Source organism: Mirounga angustirostris, unplaced genomic scaffold (genome assembly GCF_029215605.1).
Source record: "Mirounga angustirostris isolate CCGP_5_RB_7025 unplaced genomic scaffold, mMirAng1.0.hap1 SCAF_12, whole genome shotgun sequence".
Classification (NCBI taxonomy): Eukaryota; Metazoa; Chordata; class Mammalia; order Carnivora; family Phocidae; genus Mirounga; species Mirounga angustirostris.
The window spans coordinates 71246408-71264481 of record NW_026991720.1 but is presented as its reverse complement, the minus strand read 5'-3'; the positions used below and the strand labels follow the sequence as shown (position 1 = coordinate 71264481).

The following is an 18074-nucleotide window of genomic DNA, read 5'->3' as shown; positions in this document are numbered from 1 at the left end:
CAGTCGGTTAAGTGTCTGCCTTCAGCTTAGGTCATGATCCCAGGGTCCTGGGGAGAAGTCCCACATTGGGTTCCCTGCTCAGTGGGGAGTCTGCTTCTCTCTCTCCCTCTGCCCCTCCCATGCTTGTGAGCACTTGTGCGCTCTCTCTCTTTCTCGCACTCTCTCAAACAAATAAAATCTTTAAAAAAAAAAAAAAAGAAGAAACTTTTCAGAATGCCATAACAAGTCTTTATAAATTTGTTACCTTGTGAGTAGTACCTTGTAATGGAGTTTGGCCTCCCTTAAAGGTGGGGAATATGGTAGGAAATGAGATAGAAGGTGGTTAGTCTTTTATATATTCTCTTTGTCTATCTCTTCCCAGAGAAGTCACTGTGATGTTAACTATAGATACTCTTAGCTGCTATGCCTAGAGATATTTTTTTAAACACTCTCTTTCTCTCTCTCAAATAAATAAATAATCTTTAAAAAATGCATATACCTGGGGTGCCTGGGTGGCTCAGTCGGTTAAGTGACTGCCTTCGGTTCAGGTCATGATCCCAGAGTCCCGGGATCGAGTCCCGCATCGGGCTCCTGGCTCGGCGGGGAGCCTGCTTCTCCCTCTGACCCTATCCCCTCTCATGCTGTTTCTCTCTCTCTCTCTCAAATAAGTAAATAAAATCTTTAAAAAAAAAAATGCATATACCTGATTGGGTTCTTATATTGGAACAGTTGAATTCTGATTTTCTCTGCTTTTTTATAATATTTCAACTGTTCCAGTGTAACAATCCCAGTGGATATGTGCACTTTAAAGGAGGAGAATTGATAAGGTATACAGGATATACATAAGGAATTAGGTTAAACATAAATTAGGAGAGGAAGTCAAGACCCAAGGAAATATACGAGCCGTAGAACTTAATCACTTCTGTATTTATATTGAATGTTTGGTTCCTAGAGAACGAAGTAAAAAGTGAGGCACCATTGCTTATATAGCTCTCATTATCTGGTTCTTTAGAGAAATGCAGATTTTCTCTTGCACTTAGCTCTTACAAAAATTTCTCAAGTGAAATGTGATAGCAGGGCATCATAGCAATTAAGAGCATGCGGTTTGGTGTAGGATATACCATGCTTTAAATTTGTGTTCTTCTGGCTTACTAGATTTATGATCTTAGGAAAGTTACTTAACTTCTGAGTCAATTTTCTCTGTGTGAAAAGAGGGAAAAGATAGGAATAAGTGATTTTTATAAGGATTCAGTGAACTAATCTAACATAAACCACCTAGCAGATAATAAAGACTCATAAATGAAATTTTTAAAGTAGTCATTACTGTGATAATGGTGATGTTATAAATATTTTTTTTTTTTAAGATTTTATTTATTCGAGACAGAGAGAGAGAAAGGATGAGCAGGAGGAAAGGGAGAGGGAGAAGCAGACTCCCCACTGAGCCAGGATCCCAATGGGGGGCTCAATCCCAGGACCCAGAGATCATGACCTGAGCTGAAGGCAGATGCTTAACCATCTGAGCCACCCAGGCGCCCCATAAATATGTTTTGTAAGGCATCAGTCATCTAAGCAGATAGCAGAGCACCAAAGTGTGTCGGTCATTGAAAACTGTTCCAAAGACATCCAAGGTACTGTGGTCCAAGAGACAACGTTTGGTGGCCCAGCTTGATCCTTAGAATAATGTAGATTGTTGACATTAACTACCAGTACTGATAGGATTAAGCTCTACCCTATACTCACTCTCAGATAGGATGTTGGAAAAAGATTGAGAACCCTTGTTTCAAAAGCACAGGGTGTATAGAAGAAGCCCAGTTAGGAGTACTGATTCCCAATATAGATCATATTAGATTCAACCTGTGATTTGTGTGCTTACTACTGAAAATAGACATTTATTTACGTTTCATTGCCAGACAGTATTCTAAGTATTAGGGTATAGCAGAGGTAAAAAGAGATGAAGTGTTTGCTCCCATACACTTTATATTCTAGGTTGTGCAGATAGACCCCGTATAGATGGTGTTAAGTACTGTAAAAAGAAAACAAACCTGGGTAATAGAACTGTAAAAAGAAAACAAACCTGGGTAATAGAACTGTTAGGAAATTCCATGCTGTTACTTGTATAAGGTTCTCACAGAAGACCTCTTAAAGTGGTAAAAGAAGAACCCTGAAGGAAGTGAGAGAGTAAATCATGAAGGTACCTGGTTGAGTACCTTTTGAGAAAGTGGAATGCGAGAGAGAAAGTCAGTCTAATGAATGTTTCAAAGAGGTGGCCAGGAAGAATTGGTAGGAGTGTGAAGACTGCTTGCCCAGCTTCCAGCTCTGCTGAGTTAGAAGACGATTTGATTCAGTCCTGCCACCCCCACAGTCAGGGGACCCATTTGGTGAAATATTGTGAAATCCTGGCACAGATTTACCTTCTCAGCAGATGTAACTGGATACAGGAGGAAGAAATAAAAAGGAAAAGGGCGCCTGGGTGGCTCAGTTGGTTAAGCGACTGCCTTCGGCTCAGGTCATGATCCTGGAGTCCCGGGATCGAGTCCCGCATCGGGCTCTCTGCTCGGCAGGGAGTCTGCTTCTCCCTCTGACCCTCTTCCCTCTCATGCTCTCTGTCTCTCATTCTCTCTCTCTCAAATAAATAAATAAAATCTTTAAAAGATAAATAAATAAAAAGGAAAAAGGGCAAGGGCTTGCCCTTCAGGAGAAGATATTACTCTAGGTTATTTGACATAAGCAAATGGAAGAATGGGTTGCTATTAGTGTCAGAAAAGACTGCAAACGAGTAGTTTTTGGAGAGGAGAGGTAGACCTTCAACATAAGGATCCAGACCCATTAAATGCAAACACTTCATAAATGTTTAAAAATAAATATTGAGGAAGTGGTTAGATATATAGAGAGTTCAGGAAATAGGATAAGACTAGACATGAAAATATGGTGGCCTGTAGGGCAGTGTTTTTCAAACTGAGTTGTAACTCATCTTTAAGTTGTAAAATCAATTTATTGGTTTAGGTCCAGGATTTTAACATAATAACGTAATGGGAAGTTCAGTTATATGAATATACACACATATAGGGGTGCCTGGCTGGCTCAGTTGGGAAAGCGGGTGACTCTTAATCTCTGGGTTGGGAGTTCAAGCCCCATGTTGGGTGTGGAGCTACTTAAAATTTAATAACAACAACAATAATAATAAACACATGGATACCTCTGTACACTTTGGGTCACAATATAAAATATTTTTTTATTGTTGTGTGTGTATGTGTTTGCCGTGGTTGCAGTGAAAAAATTTGAAAAACACTAATGTAGTGACTGTAGATAGAGCAGAGGTCTGGGGGCTAAGCCTGGATAATGCCAGTGTTTAGAGATCAGAGAAATGAGGAAGAACAAAGAAGATGGAGAAAAAGCAGTAAGTTAAATATGGGAAGAACAAAAGACTGCATCACAGTAGCCAAGTAATAAAAGTGTATCAAGAACACAATGTATTAAACTGTGTCAGAGGTTTCTGATCCATCAAGAATGATTAGAACTGCAAATTTATTATTGGATTTTACAATGTGAAATCATGGGTGACTTTCACAAGAACACATTTGATGAGGGTGATGCAGACAAACTGATTGGATTTGAGAGAGTGCAGGGGAAGAATGAAGAGATGAATTAGTTTTACTTGAAAGGGGAGCAGAGAAATAGAGTGGTAGCTCAGGAATAATGGAGTCAAGCAGTAGGTTTTTGTTGTTGCTGTTTTGTTTCTGTTTAAGAAGAAAAATATCATATTTCTTTGTTAATAGAGATGATTAAGGAGAGAAGGAAAAAAAAATAGCTAATTCAGGAGAGAGAGAAACAGTTGTTGGAGCAGTGTCCTTGAGGAGCGGAGAGGAGATGCAACCAGGAGGGTTGCCGTTAGATGGCATGGCAGTTTAATCCATAATAACAAGAAGGAAGGCAGAGAATATTTGGTTCATGATTCAGGATGTTTTCAGATGTGATATTTGGACCTTGGGAGTTCTCTTTTGGTTGCTTCTATTTTCTCACTAAACTAAGAAGAAAGGTCAGTACCTGAGAATGAGAAAGGAAGAGAAGACATTGAAGCTTTAAGGAGAAAGGGCTGTCTAGGAGAAGGAATAAAAAATGGAAAAGACCAGGGAAATTGAGATTTGCCCGGTATCCTGAAGGGCTCATGCAAGGGTAATAGTTACAAATTTAAAATAAGACCATTCAGCTTGGTTGGATTTTTTTTTTTCTTTTCAGCTAAGCTCAGTTTACACAGGCAGAGTGTCCACAGAGTCACCTGTAATCACAGGTGGGATTTGTTAGATAGGATAGTGAAATGGGAAGGAGAGAATAACAAGGTAGTTGAGTCTTTAGTTGAGTTTTTTAGTTTCCAGACCTTTTAATTTAATTTTAATTATTTGTTTCTTTTAATTGTTACTCATTTCTAGTCTAAAGAAAGTGATCTTCATGATACAAATTTTTCAGAATTTCAAAAGCTTCCTTTATGACCTAACATATGGTCAGATTTTTATTGTTATTATCATCTTTACTGAGGTATAATTTTACATATAATGAAATTCACCAGTTGTAAGTGCAAAATTTGGTGAGTTTTAACAGATTTTTAGTTATGAAACCAACGCACAATGGAGATATAAAACATTTCCATCACCCCCAAGTTTGTTCATGTTCATTTGGAGACAGTCTCCTTCTTTTTATATTGCTGGATTCTGTTTGCTAATATTTTGTCAAGGATATTTATGTCTGTTTTCATGAGGAACATCATCCATAGTTTTGTTTTCTTGTAATATGTTTGGTTATGATATCAGGATAATGCTGGCCTTGTACAGTGTTGAAATATATTCCCTCTTCTATTTTCTGGAAGAATTTATGTAGAATTGGTTTTATTTTATTTTATTTTATTTTGGGGGAGAGGGGCAGAGGGAGAGGGACAAGCAGACTCTGCATTGAGCACGGAGCCTGATGCAGGGCTTAATCTCATGACCCTGAGATCATGACCTGAGCCAAAATCAAGAGTCAGACACTCAACCAACTGAGCCACCCAGGCACTGCGGTATTATTTTATTCTTAAATATTTTGTAGAATTTGCTAGTGAAACCAACAGGGCCTGGAGGTTTCCTTGACAGAAGGCTTTGTTAAACTATGAATCCAATTTCTTTAATAGATTTTGTTTTATTCATGGAATCTATTTCTTTTAGAGTGAGTTTTGTTAGTTTGTGTCACTCAAGGAATTGGTCCATTTCATATAAACTGTTGAATTTATGTTGGTGAAGTTGTTTATACTATTGCTTTATCACTTAATGTCTGTGGGATTTGTAAGTTATCTCTACTTTCTCACTTTTTTCTCTCTCATTCTGGCTAGAAGTTCATCACTTGTATTGATATTTTCAAGTGTCCAGCTTTTGGGTTTTTAAAAAATTCCTTTTGTTTTACTTTCATTGATTGCTTTCTTTATTTTTTTACTTGTTTCTGCTTGCTTTGGGTTTAATTTGCTTTCTTTTTCTGATTTCCTAAAAGACCTTTCCTCTTTCCTGATACATACATTTACTACTCTAAGTTTCCCTTTAAGCACACCTTTAAGCTGCATTCTAGGGATGCCTGGGTGGCTCAGTTAAGTGTCTGCCTTCAGCTCAGGTCATGATTCCAGGGTCCTGGGATTGAGTCCCACATCGGGCTCCTTGCTCTGCAGGGAGCCTGCTTCTCCCTCTGCCTGCCACTCCCCCCGTTTGAGCTCTCTCTCTCTTTCTGACAAGTAAATAAATAAAATCTTTAAAAAAAATTTTTAAACTGCATTCTACACATTTTCATTCAGTCTGAATATTTGATTTCTTTTGTGACATCCTCTTTGATTTGTGAGTTACTTAGAAATGTGTTGTTAAATTTACACATTTTAGGGGTTTTCAGATCTCTTCTGTTAATTAATGTATAATTTTTAATTTCTTTGTGGTCAGACATACTTTGTATGATTTCAGTTTATTTGAATTTATTGCCCTAAGTATGTTCTGGTTGAATGCTCCATGCATACTTGAAAAGAATGAGTATTCTGCTGTTATTCAGACTTCAGGTTTTCCTCTGGTATTATTTCCCTTCAGCTTGAAAAACTCCCTTTAGCATTTCTTTTAAACTAAAATAGAAAAGCCAGTTAGGGACAGGCCATAAGTTCTGTTTTACCTTCTTCATACAAATTTTTTCAAGTTTTAACACCCTCTGCAGTTTGCTTGTTTTTGTTAACTTTTCAGAGTTCTCTGGTAGTTCCTTTTGTATTTTGTTCAGTTTTCAGTTGTGGGAAAGAGAGGCTGTAGTGGGTTTCACTTATGCTAACTAGAATTACAAGTGTCTGTCTTACATCTTTTTATTCCACAATTTAGATAGAATTATTGCTTTATACCCGTCATCAGTGTTTAGATTTATCTTCATATTTACAAAAAGAAATTTTAATGCTCTAATCCTTTTTGCATCTAATGCCTTCCTTCTAGGATCATTTTCTGCCTTTTGAGGGACATCCTTTAGAAATTCTTTTACTTACAATCTACTAGGAGTAAACTCTGTTTTTATTTCATGTTTTTATTTTGCTTTTATTCCTGAAAGATGGTTTTATTGACCATTCAAATCTGGGTTGACGGTTATTTTTATGTCAGAACTTTAAAGATAACCTTTCATTGTTTTCTGACTTCCTCTTGTTTCTGCTAAGGAAGTCCTTGTCATTTTAATTGTTGTTCCCTCATAGGTGATACACCTTTTTATTATGCAATAATAGAACTTTTAAGAACTTTTTGTTTTTGGTGTTCTCTATATTTGTCCTTCCAAGATTCATTGGTCTTCTTGACTCTTAGGAGTGCTACCTAATGTATTCTCACCTATTACCCATGAAATAGTTCCTTTCCGTTATTCTCTAATATATCCTCCTAGAACAGTGATTAGATGTTGGTTGAACATTCTCACTCTATCCTTCATATCTCTTTGCTTCTCTTTCATATTTTTAATCTTTTTGTCTGTATTGCATTCTTAGTATTGAGAGACAAGCAGATCAGGTTCAAGACAGGAAATTAAAGTAAAAGCTAGTCTTGAGATCTTGAGCACTAGTGAATATTAAAGGCATGTAAAATAGAGATTATCTCTGTCACTTTTTGTAGGATTTCTTTTAGTTTAAAACCATTTTGAGGGGCGTTTGGGTGGCTCCGTTGGTTAAGAGTCTGCCTTCAGCTCAGGTCATGATCCCAGGGTTCTGGGATCAAGCTCCACGTCAGGTTCCCTGCTCAGTGGGGCGTCTGCTTCTCCCTCTCCCTCTACTCCTCCACCCCCCACCCCCTGCTCTCTCGTGCTCTCTCTCTTTCTCAAATAAATAAAATCTTAAAAATAAATAAATAAATAAAACCATTTTGACTAGTAACTTGCTTTTTAAATTCCTGCTGGTATGATGTGGATGGAACTAGATGGTATTATGCTAAGCGAAATAAGTCAATCAGAGAAAGACAATTACATATGGTTTCACTCACATGTGGAGTTTAAGAAACAAAACAGAGGATCATAGGGGAAGAGAGGAAAAAATAAAACAAGACAAAACCAGAGAGGGAGACAAACCATAAGAGACTCTTAATCATAGGAAACAAACTAAGAGTTGCTGGAGAGTAAGGGGGTAAGGGGATGGGGTAACTGGGTGATGGACATTAAAGAGGGCATGTGATTTAATGAGCACTGGATATTATATAATACTGATGAATCACAGGCCCGTACCTCTGAAACCAGTAATACATTATATGTTAATTAATTGAATTTAAATTAAAAAAAATTTTTTTAAATAAATAAATTCCTGCCAGTATTTATAAATCTAATCCTTTTCGTTTATTTTTTTAGGTCATTGTATCAATGAGTATAGCATTTGCTCAACAAACTGAACTATCTAGAATATCTAGGGAAAAAGAGGATACTACATCATCAAAACAAGCACATGCTTTCTGTCAGCAAGAACATTTAAATAAAAGGAAACTATCACAGGGTCAAACTTTTGAAGCAATGGACATGAAATTTAAAGAAGAATTTAAACCACTCAGTAAAGAGTTAAGAGAAAATGGAAAGGAAGTTCTGTATTCAAACAATGATAATCTTGATGATAAACTAGAATCGAAGGACCATGAACTGACTATTTCAGAAGAAATGTTCTCCAGAGATAAAACATTTATAGTCAGAGACCCTGTAAGTGTGCTTCTTTGTATAAGAAATTGTGACTTCCTTCACTATAAAAATATTACCAGTAATTAATATTCCCTAATGGGGAAGGAAGGTATCTAGTCTTGACTTAGGGATTAGCATTATGATTGTGTTTTATTACTTATATATGAATAAATGATTTAATATTATTATTAAATAAAACAAGTCTGGTTCATAGTATTGTTAATCTTGTACATACTGTGCATGGTAAAATCTCATTGTAAGTTATACTTGCATTAATTTTGTTTCAGTCAATTTAAGATTAATTATCCTGTAGTTTAGCAGTATGTATGAATAAAATATTTGCTTCATTTAATATGATAATAACATCACAAGGAAATAGCTACCTGTTTAAGAAGATAATTTGAAGTATTGTACTCTGTATATACTAATTCTTTTCTTCTTTACTTATCCATTAATGGAGGATCTGTTCTGTGTCTATAGCACAACTGTGTTTAACAGAAAGTAATAAATCCTACATTTAAAAATTATCTAAATTCAAATTTTTTATTAATGTTCAGGATGGGTTATGTCTTGTTTAGAGGCATATTCAAATAAAATTGTCAACTTCTTCATGAAGTGCAAAACTAAGGTATTTGTGAAAACCTCTTTAGTTTACCAGCAACTGTTCGTTTAAGTAGTAGCTCTTTGGGAATTGAAGTACTTCTGAACTTCATTAAGGAGTTGATTTCTTATGAATTTGAGAAAGTGGAATATAAAGCTTTTATTTCCAGGGCGCCTGGGTGGCTCAGTTGGTTAAGCGACTGCCTTCGGCTCAGGTCATGATCCTGGAGTCCCGGGATCGAGTCCCGCATCGGGCTCCCTGCTCAGCGGGGAGTCTGCTTCTCCCTCTGACCCTCCTCCCTCTCATGCTCTCTGTCTCTCATTCTCTCTCTCGCAAATAAATAAAATCTTTAAAAAAAAAAAAAAAAAAAGCTTTTATTTCCAAATAAAAATTAGTGAAAATTGTTTCTTATCAAGCAGTTCTCTGTAGTACTGTGATGACCACTGCATAATATAAATTAAATAGGTAAAAATTTTCACGTTTTATAAATTTAATTTTAATTTTAAATTATAAATATTCCATTTATATTATCTCCCCGTCATAAAATGTCAAGAGGAATAATGGAGTTATAGCTTCATTAAGAGCAGAAGGCATCCTGAGGATTTTTAGTCTTTCTTCTTCTTCTCTCTTAGAATCAGATTGCCTCTAAACTAACTGCTAAACAACTATTTTGCTTTTAGAAAATAACCTGTGTCATGATAATAAACTAACTTCACGCCAGACTTGGAATTACAATTAAGACAAATTTCTTTTTTTTTACTTTATTAGTTTAGTAATGGGGATAAAAAATCAGGTGCTTTGTGGGGTTAGAATTGCTTTCATATTAGTTCCTAATGATGTTGACACTGAAAAATTTCCGCGAAATGTTTTATGATTGCTGTCTTTTTTTTTTTTTTTTTAACTATTGTAGATCCATGATGAGATTTTGGTGTCAAGTATGGATGCTTCTAGACAACTAATGTTAAATGAAGAACAGTTGGAAGATATGAGGCAGGAACTTGTACGACAATACCAAGAACATCAGCAGGCAACAGAACTGTTACGGCAGGCACACATGCGCCAGATGGAGAGACAGCGAGAAGACCAGGAACAGCTACAAGAAGAGATTAAGAGACTGAATAGACAGTTAGCCCAGGTATGGGACTTAGAGTCCCTTTTCTCCCCAATTAAAATAATAGTATTCTTTATGTAGCCTTTTTTTAAAAGTCAGTATTATTGCCAACATCTGAATAAATACAAACCTTTAACATCAGGAACGGACTCCCATCAGCACAGCAGCCTTAGATCTCGTTAGGAACACCTGACCCACCCTTGGAGTGCCTTGCCTCTGTGCCATTTTATTTATCTGCCCTTTCGCCATTGGAAAAGTGGCTACAAGGTTGTTTGTATGTTTTGAATCATTCCGTTGACCATACACAACAAAAGCACTTTGACAGTTTTGGAAATTCTTTGTGCTGAGATGCAGTTGACAGTCATTTTTCCCATATTCATTTCTAGTTTTGTGAGTCCACCAATTAGCATCTCCAAGGTTTACCTTTATCTATCTATAATCTATCTTTTTAATCATGAATGGGAATCTGAAGTAGTATGTTTCTGGAACTTCCTCCGGGGAAACATCTCTTCTTGATTTGAGAAATGCAGATTTATGTAACATTCTTATCCCTTTCCTTACTCCTTGGTATTTGGGAGCTGGATTCTTATCAATTGCTGTATATAGACTCACAAAATCATTACAGAAAAGCAAGAGATATTTATATAGACGTTCCTATAAAAACAAATTTATTCCATTTATTTTGAAAACTTGGATTAAAAAAAGAAATCTTGAAATATGTTCTTTCAAATATAGAATAATAGGAAAATTGAGAGTTGAACATAAAACATATCATTTGGAAAAATTGATGTTGCTTTTCTTCATTGCATTTTGTGAATTCAAACCTCTGAATTTTCAATGCAAAATTGTCGTATAAAAATAATATTAATTGAGCTTCACCAATTCCGGAATTAGCTTTTTTAAGTTTCATATTTTGCATTGAACTTTATATATGCTTTTAACCCCTAATCATGGGATGTAACTCCTAGGTAGAAAGGGCCTCTTGGTTCCAGGGGGTTCAAAGAAATACGCTAATTATCTCTGCTTTTTTTTTTCTTCTGTCGCAAACAATATTCTCTCATGACCTTTTTTCTTATTTAGAGATCCTCAATAGATAATGAGAACCTGGTTTCAGAGAGAGAGAGGGTGCTTTTAGAGGAGCTGGAAGCACTAAAGCAGCTGTCTCTAGCTGGAAGAGAGAAGCTGTGTTGTGAGCTGCGCAACAACAGTACGCAGACACAGGTAGTATGGACTTTGGCCCACCTAGGAGCAGTGGATCAACAATGCAGTAGGCTCTGTTTGTCTTTGTTGTTGGTGTCCAATGTATTTTTTATAGGCGTTGAGCTTAATGTGTTTGTGATTGTTTACATGCAAGGTAGGTGGAGTCCTTCTATGTAAGGTAATTTGCATAGGACATTGCTATAGCAGCACCAGCTCTTTCACCAGGGAGCAGCCCAGCTAACTTGATGTCATACTAGAGCCTGCATTAGCTAGAACCCATTAAAGTTCTTTTCATCTCTGCGTTAGGTTGCCTTATCTTTTTTGATAATGCTAATCCCTTGATAAAATGTAGTTAAATGCTATTTCAAAGATTATCTCTTTTGCCTGCAGAGATTTCTGTTTCACCTCATAACAGTATAGAAGAATGACATGCTGTTTCCAAGATGACAGGTTTTCTTTCTGTTTTGTCCTCTCTGCCTTTATACAAACTTAAGCAGAATGGAGATAAAAACCAAGAGGAAATTGAAGAACAGACCTTTAAAGAAAAGGAGTCAGACAGAAAACCTGAAGATGTGCCTCCTGATATTCTGACCAATGAAAGGTATACAGAATGTGTTTGGTGGTGTTTTTTTTTTTTTTTTTTTTTTTTTGGTACAAAGGGAATTAAATAGTTGTTTCAATGTGGTAAACTTTATTTGTCCTTATTTTGATCTTGTACATTTATTTGTCCTTTTTACTGTGTATGTAAGGAACTGTCAATTTTTGATAAATAGACAAATTTATAAAAATCTTTTTTATGTAAGGTAATTTTTGTTTGGATATTGATCATGTACTTATCTCAGTAAATGATAAGGCATTATTTGATTATTGAACCTTAATTTTATTCTGCTCATATGTCATTTTTTATCCTAAAAAACATAATTGCACTTGTGAGTGTATTTCTTCAGTATATGGACATGCATTCCCCTTGCTTGTGATGAGAAAAAAAATGAAGTGTGATAGTCTAGTTAGCTTCTTTCATTCATTTACTGCATATAAGATGAGAACTTTTAATCCATATCCCACTTTTATAGAGGAATAAATTAATGATCCGATGTTAACAAAACTTCCCCTGACTTGATTTTGTAGATGTTAATATAAAAATGTAAAATATTAAATGAGAATTCACCCCCATATTAAGGACTGTAAGCAGAATATTTTAAAATTTGTTTTGTTCAAATGAAAATAATTTCTTTAATTTTAAATTAAATTAATATCTACTAACTTAATTTCCTCCTTTTCCAATTTCTGTGACTGTCAACCCTCTGTGTCCTCCTAACCTCCTTCCTCAGCTTGCATGGAGGAATTTGGCCCCTAAGATTTTGGCTTCCCCATTGGATCATCAGTATGGAACACAGTCAGTATGGAACTCAAACAAGAAAGACAGTGTATGAAAATTAGAGTTACCATGGCAATATAAAATAAACATTTTGTTTATTTTATATTATTTATCTCTAATTGGTATATTTTTAAAACTATGTAGTGTTTAATTTTTAGGAATTTTTGCAGTGAGTGCTAATAAATGAGTATTCATATTTATTTCTCTTTACCATCGTATTAATTTTAATCATTTCTCTTATTTATAAATATTTTTTTAAAAGATTTTATTTTTTTTATTTGACAGAGAGACACGGTGAGAGAGGGAACACAAGCAGGGGGAGTGGGAGAGGGAGAAGTAGGCTTCTTGCGAGGCAGGGAGCCTGATGCAGGGCTCGATCTCAGGACCCTGGGATCATGACCTGAGCCGAAGGCAGACGCTTAACGACTGAGCCACCCAGGTGCCCCTAGAAATATTTTCAAATTATCCTAATCCTGAGGTGTTTGGGGCTTGAACAAAACCTAAGAAAAAATTAAATAAAACCCTTAACTGACTTACTACTAACTAAATTACTTAGAGTTTTATTTTTAATGTCCTGGTCTCATGTAAGCAGAGAACTTGATCTAGGTACAAAAATAGAACTCTCTCTTTCACTGGACAAATACTGAAGGAAAACTTGTCCGTTTATTACCTTGTCTTAAAATAGTTATGTCATGTGCCTGTGAAAACAGATATCCTTTAACCTGATTGTTGGTGATCTCCCACAGTGTGAAGTTGAGAGAGCAAACTGTGTCTTAAGGCGGAGGACCTTTACCATAAAAGTCTCTTATTTTATATTAAATATAAAGTTTGCCACTATAGTACTCTTATTGAATTAAGCTATTAGGACAACAGAATTGTATAGTTATTCAGAAGATTAATCAGATAATCTTCTGAATCAGCATTTATGGGAGTATATTTCTTGACATGAAAAGATGTTTGTGTTAAGCAAAAAACAAAAAAAACTTACAAAAACTTTGCTCTGGATAATTCCATTTTTGTTTTTTAAAATGTATATATTTATGAGGTGGAGGGGAAGCCTAGAAAAATAGATCTTAAAATGTTAACAGTGATTATTTTTGCTGAGATATTTAGGTGGGTGGTTAGCACTGTTTTCTAGTTTTTTTTTTTTGCAAATGAAAATGACATCTTTTTAAAAAGACAGATGCACTATTAATTCCATTTGGTTGAAAATAAGTTCCTTCTGGCTGAAATGAATGTGGTTTATGTAACTTGAGCAATTTCTGTCTCTGGAGCAGATATAATAAAGAATGTCCTATGATATTCCCTCTGGTGCTGGCAGATAGTGATATTGCACAACAGACCTTTTTAAAAATAGGTCTCTGCCTGTTTTTGTAATTTAATTATCTAGATTATCACCAGGAAGTTGTAGAAATATGCATTTTTCTGGTGGAATTTTTAAGTTATATTGTTTGACACATAAAAAGATTAAATGTGATTTTCTTCCAAGTTAGAAACTTTACTAACCTAAAACTTATAGGATTTATTTAAGGTCAGTAAAGTATTGCACATTTGTAAAAAAATGTTATAGTTTATTGATGGACCAAAATCTTTTTAGAAGAAAACAAATTTTATAATGTAATTCTTAAATAAAAAACAAAAGCACTTCATTTTAAGTGCGATTGCATATTATTTCAGTAGAGAGGGTCGTATAATATTTTTCAAGTCAGATTTTTTGTGGGACATAAGCTAAGTGTTTGCTTCAGAAAGATTAAGCATTTTAATAAATGTTTCTTTATCTATACAGGTTTGCACTCCAGAAAGCTAATAACAGACTTCTGAAGATTCTCTTAGAAGTTGTGAAGACAACAGCAGCTGTTGAAGAAACAATTGGTCGCCATGTTCTTGGTATTCTAGACAGATCTAGTAAGGTCCAGTCATCTGCCAGCTTGATTTGGAGATCAGAAGCAGAGGCACCTATAAAGTCAAATATCCATGAGGAACACACAGGAGGTACTAGTTTGAGACTATCATCATTATCGTCAATAAATCTTTCTTAGTTCAAGGCAGTTTTGCTATGTGTTGAAAATACAGAAGAGACAATATTGAAGTTTTTTCCAACAAGAAAATCTTGAGACACAAATACTTTGGAGCCAGTATTCTCAAAACACCATTATTGTTTAGCAGTTGCAAGTGGGTATCTTGGAGTTGTTGTTGTACATACTCAGGGTTTTAACTACTTTGCTATATAAACCAGAGACTGTTTAATTTCTCCACCATAAAAGAAAAATTCCACATCACTTCTCAGGACACTTACCAGTATCCATGAGGTATTGGCAACATCCTGAAATCACCCTAAAGATTAGAAATAAAGAGCTTTTAAGAATCAAGCATCAGTTTCACATATCTGTTGAGGTGGTTAGAAGAAAGTCTTGATAAGAAACCCAAGACTTGATCTTTAGACTATCCTCTGCTAGCTCCTTTCTTCCTTTCGGAAAAGTGGTTTGAAGTATGACAGAATATGTGTGGATCCACAGGTTAGATCCTGACATGACGTAGCTCTCTTCCTAATTCTCTCTTCTTCCAGCTGTGTGGGCTGGGCTCTTCTTTGAATTTCTTGCTTTCACGCTGCTGACGTCTACCCTCTTGTTTTTTAATTCCTTGTTGATGAGGAAATCAGGCAATCAAAAGGTGAGAAAGTTTGTCAGATGGAGAAAGATAGGGTCTGGACTCTTGGATCAACAGATCAAGTCCCTGCTTTACTACCATTCCACACCCAAGCATTTCTCTCCAGTTAGAGGCCAACCTTCTAAAAATGCCAATATTTGCAGTGTTTGAGAGCATTCTGTTTAAGTTTCAAGTGGAGAAATGAGAAGAAATTATCCCACTTACAGAAGGTTTACCTAATTGCAAGTTGGCCAGTAGTCTGTTTCCAAGTGCAGAGAAAAGCTTGATTTGGAATTGTAAGTAAAACTCCCTCAGTTAAGTACAAAGATAATTTTAAAAACCTCTTGGGGTGCCTGGGTGGTGCAGTCGGTTGAGCATCCAACTCTTGGTTTTGGCTCAGGTTGTGATCTTAGGGTCATGAGATCGAGCCTTGCATTAAGCTCCACCCTTAGCATGGAGTCTGCTTTGAGTTTCTCTCTCCCTCTCCCTCTGCCCCTCCCACTTGTGCTCTCTCTCTCTCTCCCTCTAAAATGAGTAAATAAATCTTAAAAAGTTTTTGGAGAAAAAAAAACCCTTTTAATAAAATAAGAGCTGAAAAAATAACTGAATTTTTAAACTTTCAAATTCATCTTTTCAAACTTTATAGAAGTATTTTGTCAAATTAACTTCACTCTCTGTTAAGCTCTCAATCAAGGGCTATTTTATTTCTACATACAGATCTTGATGTATAGAAAAGAATTAAGTAATACTTTCTTGGTCTTATTGTAGAAGTGTTTATCAAACTAATTAGGATGACCACTAATACCATTTGGGGACACCTAGATACACATTTTGTATCTTGGAGGAAATACTGAATTAATAGAATTTATCATTTAAAACTGAATTTTCTGATAAACTTTGAAGAATATATTGGCTTAAAAAAAATTGACACTGCTCCATTTATAAGAATTTTTTCTGATGTTCCTTCATATTTTTTCATGGAGCCTTATTGTAAAAACTAAAGGAACTTTTGAAATATTTCTTTTATGTCTTATTTAATATGACAGAAAAAGTTCAGTCTTATTCTGATTATGAAACATTTGCTTTTCAGTTTTTATATATGACTTTTTATTGTCGGTAGTAGTACTTGTGATCTATTTTCAGCTTTCAAGTCCAAACTTGTTTAGATTTTATGCATGTGTGGATTTGTTAACTCTCTAAAGTAAATAATTGATTTGCTAATGTGTGCCTCCTCATAAGAATAACCTCGTTTATGAAACTAAAGGGAGATTTTGAGCCAGTGTGAAATTATGTTGAACTTGAGTGAATATTAAAGTAGTTCAGGGCGCCTGGGTGGCTCAGTTGGTTGGGCGGCTGCCTTCGGCTCAGGTCATGATCCTGGAGTCCCTGGATCGAGTCCCACATCGGGCTCCCTGCTCGGCGGGGAATCTGCTTCTCCCTCTGACCCTCCCCCCTCTCATGTGTTCTCTCTCATTCTCTCTCTCTCTCAAATAAATAAATAAAATCTAAGATAAAGTAGTTCATAACAATGAGATCTCCTAGGATATGTTGAAAGAAAAGTTCTTTGAGGCCTGCACTGTGATGGCTCAGTGGTAGAATGCTTACCTCTGTTACTTTTGTAATAGGAAAATCAATAAAGTTAATACATTTTTTAAATCCTAAAGGAAGGTGACATCGAACTTAACCATTGACAATAGTGTGCTTCTTGCTAGACTGACCCCCTTGGGAAGCCTTCCACTTTCAGGGGAAACTAAAGTATGTGAATACCTCCTGGGAAACTGCCTTTAGGACCATCAGCCCAACCTTCCAATCTCCTCAATGACTGCATATCTTAAATATTCCTATTGTTTCTAGGATAAAGGCCAAATGTCTATAGCCAACAGTAGTTATTTCCTAGAATACTCTTTAATGCTGCTTCCTCAGAGAGGTCCTCCTTGACCACTCTATCTCATTTAGTCCCTCCTCATTTTCCCCAATGACCAAGCACTGAATCTCATCTGCTGCAGTGTCCTTTTGGAGTAGTGTGATGTGATAGAAAGAATGCTGGGTTAGTAATCTAACCAGGCTCTTGATTCTTACTCTAGCTCTCTGCAACTCTGGGCAGATCAGTCTCCCAGGGCTTCAGTTCACTTTACTCATCTGTCAGGTATAAGAAGCAAAGTAGTCAGTGGTTTCCATTTGGAGCTTTAGAGATCAGAAGGCCATTGGGCTAGGGAATGCTCTGTCGAATCACCTACCCTGCTTAATCTGGGAAGATAAGGAATGAACATGGTATAAATCCATAAAGTAAATGACTAAAGGACTTTTGAATAACCATCATCTGCTGTGTTTAAGACACATATCTGAGTGCTTCACCAATGTGAAATCATGAGTCTCTTCACCAAACTGACAATTCCGAGATTTCTGTTGGCATTTTATGAAATTGCCCTGCCAATTTATGTTTTTGTCTGGTTTTTTCCCCAAAGACTAGTTATTATAAATACAGTGTAACCTTGATGTCTTTTTCATTCTTTTATTTCATTGGAATAAGCAACAATAGAAGTTCTATTTCTTCATTGGAACGTATTCACATTATTTTTGTTTGTATCTTCAAAATGTTACCAATAAGATACATTAAGCTAGTTGACATCTTCACCTTTTCTAGATACTTTAATATATATTTTTTCATTAACATTTGAAAAAATTTCAGTGGCTTTTTATAAGCCATTTTGTTTTATGTATCTTTCGTAGTTTGTGCTTGAGATTTGTTCTCACGCAATATACAGTATCTTTAATTCTTTTCCCTCAGCATTGATTTCTTTTTTCCCCAAAGCATGTTGATATCTTCATAATATGGGGGGGCGGGGGAAGTGTGTTCATTTTTCTTAACTTTGCTCCTCACTCAAGGTAAACCTTGACCAACTCAATGAGAGATTAGACCAACTCCTACTTTTACCAGCTTTGGTTTCTCTTCCTACAGTACCACAGCTGTTCTCTCTGGACAACAGTGA

At 35.8% G+C, this 18074-nt stretch overlaps 1 protein-coding gene across 15 annotated transcripts in view; it reads left to right on the top strand.

Moving 5' to 3' along the window:
• Positions 1-18074, top strand: part of AKAP9 (A-kinase anchoring protein 9) — a 199005-nt gene that overhangs the window by 113938 nt on the left and 66993 nt on the right. For 11 of the 15 annotated variants that reach the window (XM_064575277.1, XM_064575283.1, XM_054505298.2 and 8 more), the window contains 5 exons: positions 7831-8169; positions 9660-9884; positions 10941-11081; positions 11555-11661; positions 14225-14430. In XM_064575277.1, coding sequence (XP_064431347.1) covers positions 7831-8169; positions 9660-9884; positions 10941-11081; positions 11555-11661; positions 14225-14430 — 1018 coding nt within the window. The remainder of the gene's footprint in view (positions 1-7830; positions 8170-9659; positions 9885-10940; positions 11082-11554; positions 11662-14224; positions 14431-18074) is intronic. The other 4 variants (XM_064575278.1, XM_054505300.2, XM_045864743.3 and 1 more) reach the window with 2 other exon arrangements.